Raw genomic sequence first — 16,599 nt, 5'->3', positions numbered from 1 at the left:
GAAACGTGATGAGATGGTTTAGTGTTTATATGTGATGAGATGGTTTAGAAACAGTTTATATGGTGATGAGATGGTTTAGAAATGGTGATGAGATGGTTTAGAAACAGTTTATATGGTGATGAGATGGTTTAGAAACAGTTTATATTGTGATGAGATGGTTTAGAAACAGTTTATATCGTGATGAGATGGTTTAGAAACAGTTTTATATGGTGATGAGATGGTTTAGAAACAGTTTATAGTGAAACAGTGATATGAGATGGTTTAGAAACAGTTTATATGGTGATGAGATGGTTTAGAAACAGTTTATATCGTGATGAGATGGTTTAGAAACAGTTTATATTGTGATGAGATGGTTTAGAAACAGTTTATATGGTGATGAGATGGTTTAGAAACAGTTTATATTGTGATGAGATGGTTTAGAAACAGTTTATATCGTGATGAGATGGTTTAGAAACAGTTTATATTGTGATGAGATGGTTTAGAAACAGTTTATATGGTGATAGATGGTTTAGAAACAGTTTATATTGTGATGAGATGGTTTAGAAACAGTTTATATCGTGAGATGGTTTAGAAACAGTTTATATCGTGATGAGATGGTTTAGAAACAGTTTATATGGTGATGAGATGGTTTAGAAACAGTTTATATCGTGATGAGATGGTTTAGAAACAGTTTATATCGTGATGAGATGGTTTAGAAACAGTTTATATTGTGATGAGATGGTTTAGAAACAGTTTATATGAGATGTGATGATGAGATGGTTTAGAAACAGTTTATATCGTGATGAGATGGTTTAGAAACAGTTTATATCGTGATGAGAGATGGTTTAGAAACAGTTTATATCGTGATGAGATGGTTTAGAAACAGTTTATATTGTGATGAGATTGTTTAGAAACAGTTTATATCGTGATGAGATGGTTTAGAAACAGTTTATATCGTGATGAGATGGTTTAAAAACAGTTTATATGGTGATGAGATGGTTTAGAAACAGTTTATATCGTGATGAGATGGTTTAGAAACAATTTATATCGTGATGAGATGGTTTAGAAACAGTTTATATGGTGATGAGATGGTTTAGAAACAGTTTATATCGTGATGAGATGGTGATGAGATGGTTTAGAAACAGTTTATATTGTGATGAGATGGTTTAGAAACAGTTTATATTGTGATGAGATGGTTTAGAAACAGTTTATATCGTGATGAGATGGTTTAGAAACAGTTTATATCGTGATGAGATGGTTTAGAAACAGTTTATATGGTGATGAGATGGTTTAGAAACAGTTTATATGGTGATGAGATGGTTTAGAAACAGTTTATATCGTGATGAGATGGTTTAGAAACAGTTTATACCGTGATGAGATGGTTTAGAAACAGTTTATATTGTGATGAGATGGTTTAGAAACAGTTTATATTGTGATGAGATGGTTTAGAAACAGTTTATATTGTGATGAGATGGTTTAGAAACAGTTTATATGGTGATGAGATGGTTTAGAAACAGTTTATATTGTGATGAGATGGTTTAGAAACAGTTTATATCGTGATGAGATGGTTTAGAAACAGTTTATATCGTGATGAGATGGTTTAGAAACAGTTTATATCGTGATGAGATGGTTTAGAAACAGTTTATATTGTGATGAGATGGTTTAGAAACAGTTTATATTGTGATAAGATGGTTTAGAAACAGTTTATATCGTGATGAGATGGTTTAGAAACAGTTTATATCGTGATGAGATGGTTTAGAAACAGTTTATATGGTGATGAGATGGTTTAGAAACAGTTTATATTGTGATGAGATGGTTTAGAAACAGTTTATATCGTGATGAGATGGTTTAGAAACAGTTTATATCGTGATGAGATGGTTTAGAAACAGTTTATATCGTGATGAGATGGTTTAGAAACAGTTTATATCGTGATGAGATGAAACAGTTTATATCGTGATGAGATGGTTTAGAAACAGTTTATATGGTGATGAGATGGTTTAGAAACAGTTTATATCGTGATGAGATGGTTTAGAAACAGTTTATATCGTGATGAGATGGTTTAGAAACAGTTTATATGGTGATGAGATGGTTTAGAAACAGTTTATATCGTGATGAGATGGTTTAGAAACAGTTTATATTGTGATGAGATGGTTTAGAAACAGTTTATATCGTGATGAGATGGTTTAGAAACAGTTTATATCGTGATGAGATGGTTTAGAAACAGTTTATATCGTGATGAGATGGTTTAGAAACAGTTTATATGGTGATGAGATGGTTTAGAAACAGTTTATATGTTTGTGATGAGATGGTTTAGAAACAGTTTATATCGTGATGAGATGGTTTAGAAACAGTTTATATTGTGATGAGATGGTTTAGAAACAGTTTATATTGTGATGAGATGGTTTAGAAACAGTTTATATTGTGATGAGATGGTTTAGAAACAGTTTATATTGTGATGAGATGGTTTAGAAACATTGTATAGTGTATTCTCAAGATGACTGGTATTGGTATTAAAACTTTAATTAAAATAGAGTACAGAACAACGTTTTGACCTTCTTAGGTCTTCTTCAGGCTAACAGTTTGTATCGTGATGAGATGGTTTAGAAACAGTTTATATGGTGATGAGATGGTTTAGACACAGTTTATATCGTGATGAGATGGTTTAGAAACATTGTATAATGTATTCTCAAGACGGCTGTATTGGTATTAAAACGTTAATTAAAATAAAGTATAGAACAACGTTTTCACCTTCCTAAGTCATCTTCAGGTTAACAAAAAGGTTAACACGAATTACTTCATCTTATCACTATACAAACTGTTTCTGACATGTCATCACTGTACTGACGATGACAAAAAATCTGTTAATCTAAATCCCATGGCATTGCTGGAAAGGAAGCTATTAACACTGTTTTATAGGGCAACCAACTACCATATATTTTAAGTAATCTATAAAGTATAGGTCTGTTCCGAATGATGAAGTTGCAGTTCTAATGTCAACGCTATCGAGTATCACTTTCTTACTCGCTATATGTTTGTTGGAGTGTATTGACAAAATGTTAAGCTATTAAATCAAAAACACCTTAGATGTGTAAAGTGGTGATGTTTAAAAAAGATTGATTGTGCAGCTCAAAGGAATGAAATCAAATTGGCGGCCAAACTGATAATAACTTTACATCAAACAGTAGTTAGTCAAGTTAAGTAGTTGGTTTTATCCATCATTATGTCCCAGTTGAATACACAAACAAAAACTCAAATCGGGGGGGGGGGTTCTTGTGATCCTAAAGGCCGTTTTGAGTTGTTTTTTTTAATCCAAAAAAGTTTAACAGTTATTATTTCTAAGAACACCTTGGCTGTATTATGAAATGACAATTGACTGACTTAACTTCAATACGAAATTTGGACTTTGAATATAACCTCAGCTTTCATCATTATACCTTTAAGTTAGTTAACTTTAGAATACTACTCTTAAAGTTATTTTAAAATAGAGTACCGTTTTATTTTACGATTGGAAATTCTGGTTCTATTTGTTTCGTCAGTAAGGAAGCCAGTAATGTATACATTTATTCTCCACGTAAAGTAGAGACAGCCTAGTCTGATATGTGCTCACTAGCTGATCAAGTGATATGTCCACTTACATATTTAGCTTGTTTGGTTCTTTTCTCAAGTTCAGTACATACCCCTAGATAATTATTTTATTTAGTGATTTTTCCCTTATTCTTGTTTACAATGACATGTATGAGTTACTGGGTTTTACACAGTAAAATTTTATAAATTTTACACAGAATAATAATATAATATGTAATCAGAGATCGTGAAGACCATTTTACAGTTACTGTTAGGAGTAGGTAGACGCTGGTTTTCGACTTTGGAACGCTCCGGATAGCTGAAGAGAGTCATATACACCTGAGAGAGAGGAACTATGCTAAGTAGCTCTTTGTATCTATGTCTGTATCAATAAAGTAAGTAATTAAGAAAAAAACCTTTTTTATATCTGATCCTCTTGATGTGATTAGTGTGAAATGTTAGAATTGAGGTTACAGTAGAGGGTAAGGACAATTTAAAAGGTATATAAAGTTAAATAACTAAATGATTTCATTTTCCCCATAAATCATTTTATCGCAACAAATCCCATTCTGCCTCAGAAGGTAGGGTAAAGACAGCAACTTTCTCGTTTTATATTCTTCTAAACATTTGTGGTTGAGTGATTATGTTTCATGTGGAATAATAATTTTTGCCATTAAAACTGGTGTTATTCGAAGCGAGTAATGTTTACCTGAACGAGAGAGATGATTTATATATAGATATATGTTAAAACTCAAATACGTTATGACGCAGTGTACATTTCAAATTCCCAGTTTCAGCTCGATAACCAATAATGTTAACGTTCGAAACTCATGGTTAGAAAACATATACAAAAACACGAATTTTAAACATTGATTAATGTGACGAAACAGAATAGAATATCGGTATTAATTTAATCCACACTATCTTGAGTGTAGTACGTTTAATATTCATAGTAAAGGATGGTGACTTGTGGTAAGTCATTATGTATGAAGCTACTACGTGTTAATGGGCTTATAATCCAAATGTCGATCTAATTAGTTGTAGAAGGCATTACATAACGAATTATAAAAGCATAGCTAATAGCGTGAGTTATCTTGCGTGTGAGTCGGGCACAGATAAAAACAAAACCTGATTTCTTATTCATAAATTCCTTGGTGAAATGTCGGGGTAATCGTATTGAAATAAAACGTAGCGACCTCTCAGAAACCATATTTAAGCATCAATACTAACTGATGGTAGCTAGCACCGTATTCGTCAGATATGTGTACACGACATTTAAACAAACAATCATCTTCAGCGACAAATCCTAAGAGATTAGAGAACAAATTGTCTACATTCAATCGTTGGTCAGACAATGAAAGTGAAGCTTACATTGTCGCTGTAACATAAACCATATCAATTGAGTAGGAAGTTCTCGTGACTGTCTCGTATAAGTTAGTAGAGACTGCAATGTCTCCTAGCTCTGTGTTATAAAAAAAAAATAGTGGAACCTCCAATGTCTACTAGCTCTCTTTTAGTACAAATTAGTGGAACCTCCAATGTCCACTAGCTCTCTTTTAGTACAAATTAGTGGAACCTCCAGTGTCTACTAGCTCTCTTTTAGTACAAATTAGTGGAACCTTCAGTGTCTTGTGGTCTTCTGTTAGTACAAATTAGTAGATTATTCAGTATCTCATGATTGTCTGTTAGTACAAGTTAGTAGAACCTTCAATGTCTTCTGGTTGTCTGGTAATACAAATAAAGTATAACCTTCAGTATATCATGGTTGTCTCTTAATAAAAATCAGTAGAACCTTCAGTGTCTTCTGGCTTTCTCTTAATACAAATTAATAGAATCTTCAGTATCTCCTGTTTGTCTGTTAGGACATATTAATGGAACCTTCAGGGTCTCCTTGTTCTCTGTTAGTAAAAATTAGCGGAACCTCCAGTGTCTCCTAGCTCTCTATTAGTACAAATTAATGGAACCTTAAGTGTCTTCTGGTCGTCTTTTAGTACAAATTAGTAGAACATTCAGTGTCTTCTGGTTGTCTGTTAGTAAAAATTAATAGAACGTTTAGTATTTCCTGGTTGTCTGCAATTTTCAACTCATAATTTGTAAACTCATTTTAAAGGTTTCATCCAGTAATTTTCAGTTCGTGAGTGTTAGAATAGAGGCTTTTATGATGAAACATTTCGTGATTGTTAGAACGAAGGTTCTGTCGTGGTTGGTAGGATATAGATTTTTCGGTGGTTCATATAATGAAGGCTTCTACTCCGAAACAATCATATTCTAGATAAGTTTCTGTTCTATGGTCTATGGATTTTTTAATTAGATTTAGGTTTAATTTTGTGTATAACAAATGTTCTGATATTCAAGCTTAATGTAACAATTCGACGTATTGTCAGTTTAACTATAATATTTTATGTAAAGTTACATTAGGACTACCTGTGCTAGCTATCCCTCACTTTGAAGTAAAAGATCAGAGGGAAGGCAGGCAATCAGTACCACCCACCGTCAACTCTTGGGTTACTCTCTTCACACGGAATAGCAATATGTTATCGTCATCTTATAACACATTCACTGCCAGTGTTTGGCTACTTTTTACACCAAATAGCAATATGTTGTCGTTATCTCATAACATATTCACTGCCAGAGTTTGGCTACTTTTCACACCAAATAGCAATATGTTGTCGTTATCTCATAACACATTCACTGCCAGAGTTTGGCTACTTTTCACACCAAATAGCAATATGTTGTCGTTATCTCATAACACATTCACTGCCAGAGTTTGGCTACTTTTCACACCAAATAGCAATATGTTGTCGTTATCTCATAACACATTCACTGCCAGAGTTTGGCTACTTCTCACACCAAATAGCAATATGTTGTCGTTATCTCATAACACATTCACTGCCAGAGTTTGGCTACTTTTCACACCAAATAGCAATATGTTGTCGTCATCTTATAACTCACACACTGCCAGAAAGTGGCTACTTCTCACACCAAATAGCAATATGTTGTCGTCATCTTATAACACACACACTGCCAGAAAGTGGATACTTTTCCACCAAATAGTAATATGTTACTATCGCCTTATAACACACCCACTGCTAGGAAGTGCAGAGTGCAACTTTTGGAGCAGTAACGGTATGAGAAGTACAGATTCCCATTCCTGTATGTTAACTGCAGAGCCTATATGATCGTGTTTATCTTTATGTACTTACCAAATAACGTTTACTCAAAACGTTTTCGCTATAGAATACAATCAAAAAACGAATTTTTCAGCAAATTTTTCGAATTCTCAAAAAAAATAATTTGAACCTACAACAAACTGTCTCTGTTAACCGGATTTCATTTTTGTTATTCAGATTCCTAAAAATTTGACATTTTAAATGTTTTTCTGCTTCGTTACAGAATACTTTGTCAACGTAATTTACACTCGCCAAGGTTAACTGGATAAAAAACAACGCAGATGATTGGATTTGTATTGCTAGTGCTGTATCTTACACCTTCATCCATTGGTCGATAAATAAAACGTTGTAACGTGTAAGACAGATAGATGTTAAGTACTTATGATAGTGGATTTTACAAAAGACGTAGTTTACAAATGTATAATTCATGATGACATATATATATACAAATAAACCTAGAAGTAACCACAACTAATCATCTTCAGGTGGAAGGAACGGTTGTCTAGGGTCAAGTTGTACCAGATCTAAAAGACTTATTACTAATCGTTTCTTGACACACAAGAGGGGAGTCTACAATAAATTACTTTCCTTTCGTTCCTTAACTGGATAAATTATGTCTCGTACAATTCGATAATTCTTCGTGTAGAAGAGAAAATGTTTCATAATTACGGAGTTGAACCAGGAATAGTTAGTGTTTCCTTCTATAACTTAAGGATTTCTCTGAAACGTACTAATAGGATACACGACTTTCAAAGACCAGAACTTCGATTTATATTTATGATGAAAATAAACGATTCTATTCATAAGCATTTTCAAAAATTAACTTCTTGTTATCTAAGATTTTATGCACATTTCCAAAAATAATAGCTCCTTCGGGGAAAGATTCTAGATCGTTAGTAGGATATTTGTTAGATCATTATAAGAGTGACAGTCAAATTTCACTTTTATATCACAGGTGTGAATGGCAGGGCAATGACGGCTGTGGACAAGTTGCCTAAGCTATAATAGTTCAATACGATATCCCGCAATCAGCCGTATAAACTTCGATATGACTTTCAGTTTAATTATATCTAGACTTTCTGGCAAACACTGCTGGCCAAAATCTTAAGACCAATGAACATAAAGAACAAATATGCATTTTGCATTGTTAGACTCAACCACTTATTTGAGTAGAACTTTGAAAGGTGAAAATAAGAAAAGGGAAAATAAAAAAAAATATATTTTACCATTTAATAGGGAAAAATGTGAACACTATGAAATTAGCCAAAATACTAGCTGATCAAAAGTTTAAGACCATACTGAAACGAAGCGTTAATCGGTAAACACATAACGAAATTTAGTCATTTATGTTCAAGCATTAGCGTTGTCAACATCTCCCACTGACATCTCCTGTGTTACATTGGGTAAAAACATGGCAAAAGCTAGAGTTGACAGAGTTTGAACGTGGCAGAAGTGTCGAGATGCAAAAGCAAGGTCTCTCTCAACTTGCCATCGCTGGTGAGATTGGGCGTAGTAAAACTGTTGTTGCAAATTTCTTAAAAGACCCTGAGGGATATGGAACGAGAATTTCAAGTTTTCAGCCCAAGAAAACTTCGCCGGCGTTGAGCAGGAGGATTCGGCGGGTTGTCCAGCAAGACACCAGTCGATCGTCGAACTAGATTAAGGCCCTCACGGACACAGAGTGCAGCTCAAGAACAATAAGACAGCATCTACGAGAAAAGGCTTTAAAAATTGTAAACGTCTTCATAGGCTACACCTACTTCCATACCACGAAACAGCTCAGTTAAACTTTGCTGAGAAGTACCAAACATGTGACGAAGAAAAGTGAAAGAAGGATTTGTTCTCTAATGAGAAAAACATTAACCTGGATGGTCCAGATGGCTTCAAACGTTACTGGCACGATAAGGATATCCCACCGGAGTCATTTTCTACACGACACAGTGGAGGAGGTTCCATCATGATCTGAGGTGCTTTCTCCTTCCATAGAACAATGGAGCTTCAGGTTATACAGGGACGACAAACAGCAGCTGGCTACATTGGCATGTTGGAGAGAGCATCTTTATTGACTAATGGCCCTCGCTTGTGTGGAAATGACTAGATCTTTCAGCAGAACAATGCTGCAATCAATATATACGCAGGACAAAGGACTTTTTCATGGCGAATAACGTGATTCTTTTGGCCCATCCAGCGTGTTCGCCCGAACTGAACCCCATTGAAAATGTTTGGGGGTGGATGGCAAAGAAGTCTATAGAAATGGACGTCAATTCCAAACAGTGCATAATCTTTATGAAGCCATCTTCACCACTAGGAATAACATTCCAGCCAGCCTTCTGCAAACGCTTATATCGACCATGCCAAAGCGAATGTTTGAAGTTATTTGCAATGACGGCCGTGCAACTCACCACTGGAACCTCTTGTTGGGCATTTCCTACCCTGTTTAGAACTTCTTTTTGGTATGGTCTTAAACTTTTGACCAGCTAATATTTAGGCTAATTTCATAGTATTTACATTTTCTTTATTAAATGTTTAAAAAGGTTTTTATTTTTATTTTCTCTTTTCTTATTTTCATCTTTCGAAGCTCAACTCAAATAAGCGGTTGAGTCTAGCAACGCAAAATGCATATTTTTTCTGTTCATTGGCCTTAATATTTTGGCCAGCAGTGTATGCACAATAATGTATATTATTTATAACATCGAATAAATATAGCTTAATTTATTTAATTTAAGTAAAATATCATGTGATTGAAATGTTAAATCAGAGTTTGATAGCAATGAAACCGTTATGTTACATCACTGTTTACTTATAATAAACAAATTTATGTTACATAACTGTTTACTACTAATAAAAACCGTTGTGTTACATTACTGTTTGTTAATAATCAACAGTTATTTTACATCACTGTTTACTGATAATAAACACTGTTAGGTTACATTACTGTTTACTACTAACACTAATGTTACAATTTACTGCTTACTAATTATTAAAACTGTTATAATACGTTACTGTTTACTAATAATTAACACTGTTATGTTACATTACAGTTTACTAATAACGAACATTGTAACGTTGTATTAATGTACATAATGAACACTGGTATATTACTTTTCATTAACAATCAATATTGATATGTTATATTACTTTTTACTAATAAGGAACACTGTTATGTTATAAAACTATTTACTAATAACAAAAACCGTTATGTTACCTCACTATTTACTAACAATGAAACCGTTATGTTACACTACTGATTACTAATAATGAGCACTGTTACGCTACATTACTCTTTACTAATAATAAACACTGTTATGTTACATTACTGTTTACTAATAATGAACACCGTTATGATACATTATTGTTCATTAAAATGAACACTATTATGTTAAATTACTGTTTACTAATGACCACTTTTATATTACTGATTACAAATAATGAAAACCGTTATATTACACTACTATTTACTAATAATGAACACTGTTATAATACATTGCTATTTATTAATAATGAACAACGTCATATTACTTCACTTTTTACTCATAATGAAAACTATTATGATACATTACTGTTTACCAATAATTAACAATGTCATGTTGCATTACTGTTAACTTCTAATAAAACCGTTATGTTAGATTACTGTTTACTTATAATTAACGCTTTCCGCTAGTACAGAAGTAAGTCTATGGATTTACAATGCTAAAATCAGGGGTTCGATTCCCCTTGATGGGCTCAGCAGATAGCCCACTGTGGCTTTGCTATAAGAAAACACACACACACTAATAATTAACACTGTTGGTTGCATTACTGTTTACCAGTAATGAACACTGCCATGTTACATTACTTTCACTAATGATGAAAACCGTTATGTTACATTTCTGTTTACTAATAATGAACACGGTTATGTTCCATTACTGTTCATTAAAAATAAGAACTATTATGTTTCATTACTTTTTGCAAATAATGAAAATCGTTATGTTACATTACTGTTTACTAATAAAGAACATTGTTGTGTTGCATTACAATTTACTAATACTTAAAACTGTTATGTTACATTACTGTGTACTACTAATGAACACCGTTATGTTATATTACCGATCATTAATTATTAACACTGTTAGGTTACATTGTTGACTATTAATAATGAAAACCATTATGGTACATTACTGTTTGTTAATAGTAACAATTCTATGGTACATTACTGTTTGTTAATAGTAACAATTCTATGTTACATTACTGTTTACTAATAAAGAACACAGTTATGTTAATATGCTGTTCATTAATAATGAAGACCGTTATGTTACATTAGTATTTACTAATAATGAAAACAGTTGTGCTTCATTACTGCTTTCTAATAATGAACACTGTTATCTTACATTACTACTTACTAATAATGAACAATGTTATGTTACGCTACTCTTCATTAATAAAGAACTGTTATATTATTTTACTGTTTACAAATGATGAACATTATTATGTTACATTACTGTTCATTAATAAAAAACTGATATATTACATTACTCTTTACTAACAATAAACACTGTTATGTTACGTTACTATTTACTAATAACGAACACAGTTATGTTACATTACTGTTTATTTATAATGAACACACTTATTTTACATAAATGTCCATTAAAAAAGAACAGTATTATGTTACATTACTGTTCATTAATAGTGAACAACGTCATATTACATTACTTTTACTAAGAATGAAAACCGTTATGTTACATTGGTGTTTACTAATAATGAAAGCCGTTATTTTAACTTATTGTTCATTAGAAATGAACACTATTATGTTACATTACTGTTTACTAATAATGAACAATGTTACATTACTGTTTACAAATAACGAACAATGTTACAATACTTTTACCAATAAAGAAAATTGTTATGTTACACTATTGCTCATTAATAAATGAACACTGTTATGTTATATTACTGTTTACTAATAATGAACATTGTTATGCTACATTATTGTTTACTAATAATAAGCATTGTTATGTTGCATTACTGTTTACTAGTAATAAACACTGTTGTGTAAAATTATTGTTTACTGATAATCAACTCTTTTATGTTACATTACTGTATACTAATATTGAAAATTATTATTTTATATTACTGTCTGCTAATAATTAAAACCGTTATGTTGCATTACTGTTTACAAAAAAAAATAAACACGGTTTTGTTACATGAATGTTAACCTGTAATGAACACTGTTATGATAGATTACTCTTTACTTATAATGAAAACCACTAAGTTACATTACTGTTTACGGATAATTAACATTGTTATGTTACGTTAGTATTTACTAGTAATAGACACTGTTATGTTACATTACTGTTTATTAATAATGAACATTGTTATTTAAAATTACTGTTTACTAATTATGAACATTGCTATTTTACATTACTGTTTAGTAATAATGAACACTGTTATGTTACATTACCGTTCATTAATAATGAACACTCTTATATTACACTACTATTCTTTAATAATGAAGAACGTCATATTACATTACTTTTTAGTAATAATGAAAACCGTTATGTTACATTACTGTTTAGTAATAATTAACATTGTTATGTACATTACTGTTTACTTATAATAAACACTATTACATTGGTGTTATTGATAACGAACAACTTTATGTTACATTACTTTTTATTAATAATGAACAGTTGCATTACTGTTTGATAATAATGAACACTGTTATGTTACCTTACTGTTTACTGTGAATGAAAACCGTTGTGTTACTTTACTGTTTAGTAATAATGGAGACCGTTATGTTACATTACTCTTTTCTAATAATACAAAATCCGTGTTTGGTACTATTATATGTGTGTTATATAAGCATATAACGACACACTTTGTCAGTAAATAAATTCTACATCTTCACTCTATTTGGTACTGGTATGTTTTCATTATATAAACATCTACTGACATACTCTGTCAGGCAATAAGTTCTACATCCTAACGCTGTTTGGTACTAATATATGTGTGTTATATAAATATGTAATGACACACTCGCTTAGTTAATAAGTTCTACATCTTGACTCTGTTTGTTATTAATATGTGTATGCTATATTCACTTTAATGACAAACTCTGTCGGTTAATAAGTTCTACATCGTAACTCTCTTTGGTTCTAATATGTGTATGTTATACAAACATGTAATGAATGACACATTCCATCAGTTAATAAGTTTTGCATCTAAATTCTGTTTGGTACTTATATGTGTGTGTGATATAAACATGTAATGACACACTCTGTTAGTTAATAAGTTCTACATGCTGACTCTGTTTGGTACTAATATGTTTGTGTTATATAAACATCTAATGACACACTCTGTCAGGTAATAAGCTCTGTATCCTGACTCTTTTTGGTACTAATATCTGTGTGTTATATAAACATCTAATGACACAATCTGTCAGTTAATAATTCATGTTGAATAATTCATCTTAAATAATCGTCAATTTTTAAAAGCGAAATATTTTGTGAATACATGATCTAAGATGTAATTAATGGTTTAGGATGTAATACATGTTTGAGGTTGTAACATCATTTGTTTGTCAGTTCCGTTTGATGAAAAGCGTGATATCAGTTATAAACTTACCAGAAGTTTATATCAGTGAGGAACAGCAAGAAGACGGTGATGGTTACTGGGGACGAGGTTCCAGTTTTCATCTTCCTTAACATACGGATCCCAGAATAACTCCAACAGTAGAGAGTAGACAGATTTTTGTTATCATTTCCATTTCTCATCTTCCATTGTTTCCATCACGAAAACTTCATGTGAAGGAACTAACTTTTGGTCCATCAGCTTGTTCATTGTAATTCACTCCATACTTTAGGCTTAAAGAACAGGACTGTGTAAAGTTGTTTCTCAAAGTAAGTTTCTACTTGTGTGCTTCTGAGTCAATATAGAATAATGGATTCACTATTTTGCTGGAGAACCGACTTCTTCTCTGTATGATATATAATCAGGAAAGAAGTTTTAGTAGCCGGTGATACAGCGAGGTCCTGCTAGGTTCCGATTGGTCAGCTCGGAGCGGGGAACCACAGATAGGCTGCTCGGTTAACTAATTACCTGTCCCTCCATGGGTTCCCTGTAGCTCGACAGGTAAGACATGACGTGAGGGACTTGAACAGCCTTTTATTTTTTATCTTTTTGACAACGAGCAGCCAGGGTCATGCTGGGCTAAATATCAGAAAAGGACAATTCACAGATAAAGCGTGTGTTAAGGTGTTCTAATCCGTATCTGTAGATTAGATCAAAGTATAATAATTTCCGGAACGAATATTCCTGGACCAGACTGAGTAAAGTATTTGTCCTTTCGTGTCATGTTTCATCACGGACCATGTGTAGACTTTATTATTTCTATTCAAAGATACAAACACGAGTCGAGCTATGTAGGAAATATATTTATATTAAATGCCATTTTTCCTCAACATATATATATATTTTTTAGAAAACAAAACATGTTCAACAACTTAAGTTATGCCAGCAGGATATAGACCCTGGAAAACAACGATGCGAGGCTAAACTCGTAACGGCAGTATGACCAGCTAGAACGTGTTCTCAATACCAGAAAATAATAATGATAAATGTGTTTAAACTACGTAATGAATATCACGTAGAACACCTGGCGAAGAACTGAGTAGGGGGTCTGAAACGTTTTATAACAACTCAGGGGTTTGAAATGTTTTATAATAACATTGTGGGGTTGAAATGTTTTATAATAACTTAGTGGGGTTGAAATGTTTTATAAAAACTCTGAAGGGAATCTGTAGCTGAAAGGTTTATTATTGGTTGTTACATATCTCAGAGGTTCATTATTGGTTCGTAGATGGCTGAAACATTTATTATTGGTTCGTACACAAGTGAAAAGTTTATTATTAGTTCTTAAGGAGCTAGAAGACTCATTATTAGTTCTTAAGAAACTGAACGGTTTATTATTGGTTTCAACATGGATGAAAAGTTTATTATTGGTTCTTAAGTACCTGAAAGATTTGTTACTAGTTCCTACATGGATAAGAGGTTTATTATTGGTTCTACATATGTGAAATGTCTATTATTGGTTTCTACATATCTGAAAAGTTTATTATTGATGTCTACATTACTGAAAGGATTATTGTTAGTTTCTACATATCTGAGAGGTCTATTATTGGTTCTATATTGCTGAAAAGTTTATTATTAGTTTCAACATTACTGAAAGGTTTGTTGTTGGTTCCTACATGGCTGAAAAGCTTATTATTGGTTCTAAATATCTGAAAAGTATTAGTATTATTGGTTATACATATCTGAAAGGTTTGTTGTTGGTTTCTACATGGTTGAAATATTTATTATTAGTTTTCTACATTATTGAAAGGTTTATTATTAGTTTCTACATTATTGAAATGTTTCTTGTTGGTTTTTACATATCTGAAAGGTTTATTATTGGTTTTACTCATCTGTAAAGTTTATTATTGTTTTTACATTAATGAAAGGTTTATTATTGGTTCCTACATTACTGAAAGGTTTATTATTAGTTCCTACATGGGTGAAAAGTGTATTATTAGTTTTACATATCTGAAATTTTTATTATTGTTTCTACATATCTGAAAGGTTTATTATCAGTTTCTACATTATTGAAATGTTTATTATTGGTTCCTACATGGCTGAAGTGTTTATTATTGGTTCTACACAACTGAAAGGTTTATTATTGGTTTTACATTACTGAAATGTTTGTTGTTGCTTCCCACATGGCTGAAATGTTTATTATTGGATCTAGGCAACTGAAAGGTTTATTATTGGTTCTACATATCTAAAAGGTTTATTATTAGTTCGACATATCTCAAAAGGTTTATTTTTGGTTCTACATATCTGAAAAGTTTATTATTGGTTCTACATATCTGAAAGGTTTATTATTAGTTCGACATATCTCAAAAGGTTTATTATTAGTTTCTACATTGCTGAAATGTTTGTTGTTGGTTCCTACATGACTGAAACGTTTATTTATTGGTTCTGCATGGCTTAAAGGCTTGTAATTAATTATATTATGATACAATTGACATTGATCATTGTTAAATAACCTTACAGACTTACTTACCATGAGTTAGATGAAACTTTACGGGACTAAAAATTCTGGATTCGTTTTCCGTTTCTTCAATATTTGGTTGTTAAATGTTTGTGTGATACATAGGTAACTGTGGAAAATTACTTTTCTCTAAAACAATTACATAGTCAGTAATAACTGAGAAACTTGTTATTCTCAACAATCACCTATCTTGTTATCGAAGTAAGGTAACCCGTTTTAATACGTGAGGCCATCTGAAACGTTTATAAACACCACGTATGTATCTGAACATAAACTTGGAAAGAAAAGATAAACTCAAAAAAATAATTTTAAGTTATAGATTTGCGACAGAATAAAACATTTCTTTGCTAGTTCTGACACCAGAAAACTCAAAAACTGTTTTTATCACTGCTTGGAATTGCAAAATGATATTACTTAACCAAACTGTATGTAAATAGACGTGAAAAGTTCACTAAAACCCCAAATTATGCTCTCCCACAAGAAAACCTAAGCAAAGAGTTTGTTTGTTTGTTTGGAAATTTCGCACAAAGCTACTCGAGGGCTATTTGTGCTAGCCGTCCCTAATTTAGCAGTGTAAGACTAGAGGGAAGGCAGCTAGTCATCACCACCCACCGCCAACTCTTGGGCTACCCTTTACCAACGAATAGTGGGATTGACCGTCACATTATACACCCCCACGGCTGGGAGGGCGAGCATGTTTAGCGCGACGCGGGCGCGAACCCGCGACCCTCGGATTACGAGTCGCACGCCTTACGCGCTAGGCCATGCCGGGCCCCTAAGCAAAGAGAAAAGCATCTCAAAGCTGGTTACGTCACCGTT

The 16,599-nt window shown here is 32.4% G+C and overlaps 1 protein-coding gene across 1 annotated transcript in view; it reads right to left on the bottom strand.

The window, feature by feature from the left end:
* The window catches only part of LOC143237723 (protein Wnt-7b-like), a 41,627-nt gene extending 27,970 nt beyond the window's left edge, over positions 1–13,657 (bottom strand). The window contains exon 1 of the mRNA XM_076477252.1: positions 13,317–13,657. Within this exon, the coding sequence (XP_076333367.1) occupies positions 13,317–13,465 (149 nt within the window). The 5' untranslated portion in view covers positions 13,466–13,657. The remainder of the gene's footprint in view (positions 1–13,316) is intronic.
* Positions 13,658–16,599: the final 2,942 nt, after the last annotated feature.

Source organism: Tachypleus tridentatus, chromosome 13 (assembly GCF_004210375.1).
Source record: "Tachypleus tridentatus isolate NWPU-2018 chromosome 13, ASM421037v1, whole genome shotgun sequence".
NCBI classification, from domain to species: Eukaryota; Metazoa; Arthropoda; class Merostomata; order Xiphosura; family Limulidae; genus Tachypleus; species Tachypleus tridentatus.
The sequence above is the reverse complement of the archived record's forward strand: the minus strand, read 5'-3'. Positions and strand labels throughout refer to the sequence as shown.